This window comes from Physella acuta, unplaced genomic scaffold (assembly GCF_028476545.2).
Source record: "Physella acuta isolate Inbredline_101_S28 unplaced genomic scaffold, ASM2847654v3 ptg001151l, whole genome shotgun sequence".
In the NCBI taxonomy this organism is placed as follows: Eukaryota; Metazoa; Mollusca; class Gastropoda; family Physidae; genus Physella; species Physella acuta.
The window spans coordinates 1-9,971 of NW_026732668.1; the positions used below are offsets into that span (position 1 = coordinate 1).

Here is a 9,971-nt window from a genome sequence, read left to right on the forward strand (position 1 = left end):
AACTACAACTAAAACCACAACAAACTACACCTACAACAACCACTACACCCACCACCACAACAACCACACCGACAACAACTACAACCAAAACCACAACAACCACACCAACAACAACCACTACACCCACAACTACAACAACCACACCAACAACCACAACTACTAAGACAACAACAACAACGCCTACAACCACAACTACAACACCCACCACTACCACAACCACGCCTACAACCACAACAACTAAAACTACAACAACAACACCAAACAACCACAACTACTACACCAACAACCACAACAACCACCACCACCACAACAACTCCCATTACAACCCCTCCACCATCACGTAAGTAAAAGTTTTTCTTAATACATGTCTATTTTTAAAAAAAAAATCTAATGTTTACTTATTATTTCCTGACACTGACAACAAAAATTGCCAAATGGACGTAGACCAAATTGGCCATAAGGCATTCTCGCTAATCAACAGTGTGGGACTATTCTTTTAATTGCTAGCAAACCGATTCTTAAAATTAACAAATTAGAATGTGTAATTGAATTATGGATTACAAAATCAATCTTCAAATTACACCTAAAGGTACATATTGCACTTTTTAAAGCTATTTGTCATAGTTACGAAACGTGTGATTAGAAGATTGGAATTCATTGCTACTGATAACCCTTAAACATAACCCTTACTCTATAACTGATGCTAAAACTTGACCATAAGGATAAGACGGCTAGTGAAAAGTAACCTAAAACGCCATTGTGTTGTGAACTAGTAGTTTAAATCTAAAATTCTTTACGATCTGACATTTACTAAAAATGAATACAAACCAGTTGACATATAAAGTACTAAAATAAAACAAACATCACCAGGTAAGTATTATGGTAACAAAGTGATTTGTCTCATACATTACATATAAATTGATTCTAAAGCACTAACCTTATTCTAAGATAATTACCATAATTTATTCGTGTAAATAGTTCTAAATTTTGACATAACTAAACAACTATTCGTGTTCACAACTAAACAACAGTTTTGTCAGCTTCAACGACTATTTACAATTTGACAACATTCAAACACAATGTTAGTTTCATCAACAATTTTCGCAATTTATTAACCGTTTTGTTTTTCATTAATGATTTTCACAATTTATTTTAAATTGTGTCATAAAAATTATGTAACAGGAAGTAAGTTTCATCAACTATCTTCACATTTTAAACCACACTGTCACACTTTATAAACTATTTTCACAGTTACATGACAGTGTGTCATCGAAATTATTTAGCAGAATGCCAGTTTTTAAAAGTATTTTAACAATTATATGACAAATTGTAAGTGGTAGCAATTGTTAACACAATTAATTATGACAGTGTGTAGGTAGCATCAACTATTTTCACGATTATATGACAATATACGATGAAAATAATTTAACAGACTGTCAGTTTTATAAACTATTTTCACAATTATATGACAATGTGTGAGTAATATCAAATATTTTACAATTTTGTGACAGTGAGTAATTTTCACTTGTAAGTTTAATCAACTATTTCTACACTGATATGACAGAGTACACGATTCAGCAACTATTTTCGCAATTATATAACTGTGTGAAAAAAAAGCATCGGCTATTTTCACAATTTAACAACGTAACAGTTTTTTTTACATATTTTCACAATTTTAGGACAGTGTGTACATAACACCAACTATTTTCACAAAAGTATAATCAGATATTTCCACACTTATATGACAGTGTGCGCGATGCATCAACTATTTTCACAATTATATGACAGTGCACTATTTTCACAATTTAACAACGTGTCAGTTTTATCAACTATTCTCACAATTCTATGACAGTGCACTATTTTCACAATTTAACGAGTCAGTTTTATCCACTATTCTCACAATTCTATGCCAGTATGCCAGGTCTCCGCGAGAATCTTGAACGGCGCCCGCGTCGTCGATCAGTGCGCTTTTGCCGGCATCGCCAACATCACCGCAAACAACGGCAACAACATTGTCTGCAACGCCATCTTCACTAGAGCCACCGTCAACGGCACCTACAAGTCGACGTTCCTCACCTCAGCCACCTGTAAAAAAGTCATCGAAGCAGGGTCAAAAGCTGGCGTTGTGTAAGAAGCAAATAGCATACGGTCGACTTCATATATATATATATATATATATATATATATATATATATATATATATATATATATATATATATATATATATATATATATATTATATATATATATATATATATATATATATATATATATATATATATATATATATATATATATATATATATATTTGTTATATACCTGAAGAGATTTTTCTATTCTTTTGAACATATACATTACTTATGATTTTGTTTTTCCTTTAATAGTTTTAGCTTACAATTGGGAACACAGATTGTGCCTATTTTGGCGGGTTTGATTAATATGTACGACGGTAAGTACGAGTAACGGTAAGCATTCATTCTGTCGAAACCTCAGCTTCGCTGAAAATACTTTGTCACTATAAATATAGTAGCACTTTTCGATATTTAAGCAACTTTTAACATTAGGATTTTAGTCCCTTTAGACACTTTCCTACTTTATTTTGGAATCGCTTTAGCCACCTAAAACACTTAGCCACAAAAATAAAAAAAAACAACTAGCTAGAGTAATCATTTTAATTAAGCAACTCATCATAGCAATATAAAACTATAGCACTGTCATCACATATAGCTATAGGCACCTTTCAATTGGTCACTTTCAACACAAGTAGTAAAATACACTTTTCAACTATTCAGTTTCAGAGGCGTAGGTAGGCGAGAGCGGGTGGGGCGGCCGCCCCGGGCGCCAACCTTAAAGGGGGCACAAAACAGGGTAGAAATTAAAATTAAAAGCTAATTCAGCTGCTTTATTTAAATAACACAGTGTCTTACTTAGCTTTGCAGACTAATTAAACTGTTTTCTACATACATTTTGTGCGCTAAAGCAACAACAGTTAAAGCACGTTAACTGGTAAAAAGAACCCCCAACCTTGATTAGCTATATATAAATAGTGGGGGGGGGGGGGGGCGCAAAATCAATAGTTCCCTCCGGGCGCCGGAAAGGGTGTCTATGTACCTGTTGAGTTTAAATACACGTAGCTGTACTACACGTGTCTTGTCAAGTGTCACTTTTAACACACGTAGCTATGTACATTTTTCAACTGGTTATCCTTGTACTTGGCTCCAGGCCCTAATGACGTGGCGTTCTTGGACATCTCTGACTTCTACAAGAACCTGGTAACTGGTCAGTCCTCCTGTGTGGCCCGGGGGGCGTGTCCATACACCCCGGCCATAGCACCAAAGGTCAGCCTTAGCGACTGCAAGATCGTCAGCTATGGTGCCAACAACGCATGTAGGTCAACATATAAATAGAATCTATATTTAGCACGATAAGTATTCAATCAAATACACATAGCACGATAAATATTCCATTAAATACAGCCAGCACGATATATATTCAATCAAATGCATACAAAAAGATAAATATTCCATTATTAAATACGTACAACACGATACACACTCAATCAAATACATACAACACGATAAATATCCCTGTAAACACACGTCGCGCTTGAATTATTTCATAAAATACGGTTAGCACGATTATTATTTCATTAAATACACTATTCACTGTACATTCAAATATTTAATACGTAATTCTATTTTTATACAAATTCCTATTGATGGGAAACTTGTTTTATAAATGTCAAGATTATACATTAGTTTTAGTATTGTATATACAATTCTAAACAGCAGATTATTTTAATAAAAGTTCAATATGAATTTCTATAGCATCATCACGATACAAGTTTAGCTACAATAAGGCTGCTGTTTCTTTAACATAACCTGACACATTGAATGTTATTTTCAGCCTCAACATTGAGATCAGATAGCTTGTATGAGACGTCAGTCGCGTTTAATTTTATTGGTTGTTCAACTGTCGCCAAAAGTTCCGCTACAGTCACTGACTATTGTTTCAGGACTATAAGCGGCCAAAATCTGTTCTGTAACGTAAGTTATCAGGTTTTTTAAACCAATTTATTACTCTTTATACTAGGATATCGAACAAAATCTGTTCTGTAACGTAAGTATATCAGGTTTTATAAACCAATTTATTACTCTTTATGCTAGGATTTCGAACAAAATCTGTTCTGTAACGTAAGTATGTCAGGTTTTTTAAAACCAATTTATTACTCTTTATGCTAGGATATCGAACAAAACCTGTTCTGTAACGTAAGTTTATCAGGTTTTATAAACCAATTTATTATTCTTTATGCTAGGATAGCGAACACAATCTGTTCTGTAACGTAAGTTTATCAGGTTTTATAAACCAATTTATTACTCTTTATGCTAGGATATCAAACAAAATATGTTCTGCAACTTACGTTTATCAGGTTTTATAAACCTATTTATTATTTTTTATGCCAGGATTGCGAACAAAATCTGTTCTGTAACGTAATGGTATCATGTTTAAAAACCACTTTATTATACTTTGTACTAGCAATTTGAACAAAATCTGTTCTGTAACTGTATGACTCTTTGAAGGAGTGGCCTAGCGGTAGAGAGCTAGACTGCTAACCTGTAAGTCTCGAGCAGAGGCGTAGCGACCCCTCCCGGCGCCCGGGGACAAACTTTCGATTTGCACCCCCCCTCGAACTTTTCATTTGCACCCCCCCCTCAAACTTTCAATTTGGCGCCCCCCTAAGGTCGGCGCCCGGGGACATTTGTCCCCCCCCCCCCCCCCCCCCCCGCCCCCCCCCTCGCTACGCCTCTGGTCTCGAGTTAACCGGTTGAATTACAATCCCGTCCAACAATACAATAAGGAACGAAGACGAAGATGTAAATTAAGCACGTTTTTCAGGGTGACGCCGGCGCCCCAGTATTCTGCCGGGCGCCATCCAACAACGAGTGGATCCTGTTTGGTGTAACGACACTGGGACCATCATGCAACACGTCACCTGAGTTCCGTGTTCTACCCTACCCCGGATAAAGAGAACGGACAACTCAAAGGGATACAACTACAGATATATTTACGTTAACTAAAACATATCTAGTTTTGTAATAATATGCAACAAAAATTACTTCCCTGTTCTATGTGGTTTTTAATTTTGCTATTACATTTTCCTAGAACAACATTTCTGAATTTTAAAATTGTAAAATTCGCTTTAATTTAATTTGTGTGGAACTAATCATTTTAAATTAATTGTTATCCATGTAATTATATCAGGATAACGAGTTTATTTTTCAAAATATAAGATCTTAAAATGTCAATCTTACTTCAACTCGGTGAATTTATATCTGCTACATATAATTTTTTTTGGTATTACTCAAGCTTTATTTATTTTCTCATTGATTTAATTAAAATTACCTAATTTTAAATAGACAAAAATAGTTACTTATCCAATAATTAGGTGTACTGTAGGCTATTGCTTTATAGATGTACAAACGCTTAGAGATTTTAAGAAAAGGCTGATAATAAAGTTTTTAAACTGCTTTGTTACAAAAACAAACAAAAAAAGACTATTAAGACTAATTAGTAGAACTAACGATGTGTTCAGTATATTTTGATATCACAACAATAAAAATGGAGCTATAAAATAAATGTATGAAGTGGCTTTCAGAATTGTTGACTTTCCTTTTGTTTTGTTTGATCACTTGTATCATTATATAAAAATAACTCACACAAACCAGCTCATTCCTAAACACATTTTTGCAAAGTGTGATTCTTTTATTTAAAAAAAAACACACAGACAATTAAATGCCTTACTGTTGCTTGCAATTAATATAGTCGTCTTTGTATTCAAACAATGCCACATTTTTAAACAATGTAAACCCAATTTCTCCTGTTAATTTGTGTTTTATTAACATTTCATAAGAAGTTGTACATGAATCATATCTGATTGAAAAAAAGCAACACATCTGTATGTACAAGTTAACTTAATGAAAGATTACTGAATACAATTTTAAAAAGTTAAGTAGGTCTAACTAAATTTTAATAATACGTATTTTAAAACACAATTTTAATGGCGCCATTTAAATAATTGACTTATGATTGTTTATAAAACTCAGGTATTGTCTTACTCATTTAATATTTATTTTATATTATAAAATATCTAATAGTTTAAATTTACTGAAGAAAACATATTTATAAATTAGTAGAGAAAATAGACACTGTCGGATATTTCTGTCTGATTAATAATACAGGAAAACACAACGTATATCACAATACAAAAGACTCGACAATAGTAATAAATATTATTAATATTATTTCATGATTACTCCGATTACAGATTTAAAAATGTTTAAGGGAAGCAACTACAATAAAATGTGCATAATGAGCAATGTAAATCGTTTGAAAATAATGTATCAACAAAATAAAAATAAAAAAAAAACGCAATTTTACAAAACATTAATAGACATATTATTATAATTTATGGAAATATCAAAAAGCGTTGATTTTACTTATTAATGTATTATATTAATAATGAAATTGCACGTATGGAAAGCAGTACTGTTATTATTACTGAATTCCAAGACTTTCGAAATATATCATTAAATAGATTTTATAATAGATTGTACTTAACCAATTAAAAACAGCTTTATTTTCGACTATTTTTCCAAACGTTATAGGGCTGGTGAGTAGGTCACCTACCAGTTATATGGCTCAATAAAGCCAGCATGAACTGGTTGGTGACCCACTTACCAGCCCTATACTCTTCAACGACTTTTGTTGGCAAACATGTTCCAAACCAGCCTCTGTCCGATAAAAAAAAAAAGAAAAAAAAAGGAATATTGATACAAAATAAAAAAAAATGTAATACAAGAGATAGAAAATACAAAAATACTTAACTCCACGATACACAACATGTCCTCTCGTTGTCCACATTCTCTAGCACACGGTCTGTCATCGTCAACTGACAATCCTCGCTGGAACACCTCTGGTTGTATGTGAACACACGTAACCAAGGGCAATACCTATCTACAAGCAGAGGGTACCTGTCATTTGACCATACAACACACGTAACCAAGGGCAATACCTATCTACAAGCAGAGGGTACCTGTCATTTGACCATACAACACACGTAACCAAGGGCAATACCTATCTACAAGCAGAGGGTACCTGTCATTTGACCATACAACACACGTAACCAAGGGCAACACCTATCTACAAGCAGAGGGTACCTGTCGTTTGACCATACAACACACGCAACCAAGGGCTACAGCTATCTACAAGCAGAGGGTACCTGTCATTTGACCATACAACACACGTAACCAAGGGCTACAGCTATCTACAAGCAGAGGGTACCTGTCATTTGACCATACAACACACGTAACCAAGGGCTACAGCTATCTACAAGCAGAGGGTACCTGTCATTTGACCATACAACACACGTAACCAAGGGCTACACCTATCTACCAGCAGAGGGTACCTGTCATTTGACCATACAACACACGTAACCAAGGGCTACACCTATCTACAAGCAGAGGGTACCTGACATTTGACCATTCAACACACGTAATCAAGGGAAGCTATTTGTCAGGCACGTAGCAACCACACAAGATTATGAACTTGGTCCTTCAATATCTACACAGGTATATGGTGTACCAGCTGAGAGCTCACCAATCCCACATTAGGTTAGGTTAGGTTAGGTTAGGTTAGGTTAGGTTAGGTTAGGTTAGGTTAGGTTAGGTTAGGTTAGGTTAGGTTAGGTTAGGTTAGGTTAGGTTAGGTTAGGTTAGGTTAGGTTAGGTTAGGTTAGGTTAGGTTGGGTTGGGTTAGGTTAGGTTAGGTTAGGTTAGGTTAGGTTAGGTTAGGTTACGTTAGGTTAGGTAAGGTAAGGTTAGGTTAGGTTAGGTTAGGTTAGGTTAGGTTAGCCTGTCGCCCCTCCTGGGACTTAAGCCGCTGACAAGAGCTTTCAAGGCGTCTCTGTCCTGGGCTAGTCTCTCCAACTGTCCACGGTGTATCCAATCTTCTTGGTGTCTTCTTCCAGGTCACGTCTCCAGGTCTTTCTTGGTCTGCCTCTCCTCCGCCTGCCCTGTGTATTTTTCAGGACATATTGGCTTTCACCAGTCGGCTTCATTAATTCTCCATTGGGAGATCCATTCTTCCCCTGGTCCGAGCTGTCTGTATTTCTCTTCACATTAATATGTCATTAATTAGATCATCACACAAGTGTGTGAGTTATGACATTTGACAACCTCACATTAACTCTACAAGCAATTTTGATTACACTATATTAGGACTCCTCCTTGCTGTCCACAGTCACCAAATGTTGACAAATAGTTCGCCATTGTAAACAGGCTGATCGAATGATTGTTTGAGATTAATCCAGTGGTTATCTTTCCTTTTGTTACTAAACTTAGAAATAAAAAAAAAAAACTAATCATCTTATTAGATTCATTAATAAATATCTTTGTACTGCCATCGAAGAAGAACGTATCTGGAAATTTTGAACGAAATTGCTGCATTAGAGGTGTATTAAAATTGAGTTACAAGATTAGCCACAACTTACAAACAAACAAACAAGCAGACAGTGTAAAGTAAATAAAAGCTTAAAAAATACAGTGTTCAAAACGTAATCTTCAATCACATTCAATTAATTCACATCAACAAAAGAAAGGCCTGTTGAATTAGATACTTATTTTATTTAACGTTAATACAAATTCAAACTCCGTGATAATACAACTGGCATTTAGCCATATATTTATGAGGATGAGGTACCTTTTATAAGCCAAGCGTGTGGGTACACTAACAAATGAAATTGTTTGGTAGTTTTACAACAAAAAAATATTTGCTAAAGTAATGGAATAGATTTAACTATTGGTCTACGAGTTTAGTCATTGATTAGTGTTTGAATTATGTTTAAAGTTTATTTATCATTGACCGTTTTATTTAGTGTTTGGTTTGATATATTTTTTATCATTTTATAGATTGAGACATAAATTTTGTAGGTTTGGTCACTGTACAGTAAAAATAATATTGTCTCTGTGTTTTTTAATGTATTGTTTTTTCTCATGCATTTTGGAAAGTGCGATGTGTCTAACAATGTAGTTTATTGCTTTGTGTCTGTTTAAGGTTTGTAACTTTGTGCTTCAGTCGATGTAGCAATGCGTAGTTATTATGTCAATAAATTGTTTGATTAGGTCTTTATCATCATTGTTGAAGAGGTAGCAGTCATTCGTTTAGTTGATATTTAAGTTGTTGTCAATGTTTTATTACCTGAGGAATGATCAAAAGACTGCGTTGGTATTGGAAGCTATTCTGTCCAGTGGCGTAGGCAGGGGGGGTTTAGGGGGGGGTCATAATCCCCCCCAATAGACCCCTCGGTATATATAAAAATTATAAGGGGGGGGGGTGTGCAAATCGAACGTTTTAGGGGGGGGGATGCAAATCGAAAGTTTGAGGGGGAGGGGGGGGGGTGCAAATCGAAAGTTTGTCCCCGGGTAAAAATTGGAACCCCCACTTGAGACGATTCTGGCTACGCCACTGATTCTGTCGTTGTGTTAGTTATAGCTGGTGATATATTTTTTAAGGAAGGGTTGCTATTTATTTTAGATATTGCAGTCGGTTATGTTTTAAGAGTTGATGTTTGTTTTACGGTTGTGGAAGAAGGGTTTATATTTACTGCTAAGAATGTGGTTGCGGATGTGGGAATACTACACGTTGGCTGTCTGAAAGGAGAAGAACGTTTAATGTTTGATGTTGATGTGGTTAAGATTGTAGGTTTAATACATTATATTACGAATTGTGTAGTGGTGGTATAAGGTTTACTTGATGCTGTATTTAAGTTGTTGAGGGTGATTTAGAGTTGACAGTCGTTGTTTACACTTTGATGGTGGAAGAAGTAATTTTAGCTGTAGTTGTAGTTGTAGGTTTGGATGTTGTTGGTTGTATGAAGGTGGTAGAGGGTGTAATATTGATTGTTGATGTTGGGG

General features: G+C 35.0%; 1 protein-coding gene across 1 annotated transcript; it reads left to right on the forward strand.

Moving 5' to 3' along the window:
* Nucleotides 1-32: 32 nt before the first annotated feature.
* LOC131956458 (uncharacterized) lies at nucleotides 33-5,651 on the forward strand (the record flags this gene model as incomplete). The annotated part of the gene is given in 6 exon segments (XM_059320908.1): nucleotides 33-340; nucleotides 1,914-2,127; nucleotides 2,385-2,449; nucleotides 3,223-3,387; nucleotides 3,907-4,046; nucleotides 4,897-5,651. Coding segments are annotated over 6 exon segments (1,021 nt in total), but the record flags the coding sequence as incomplete, so codon positions are not given.
* Nucleotides 5,652-9,971: the final 4,320 nt, after the last annotated feature.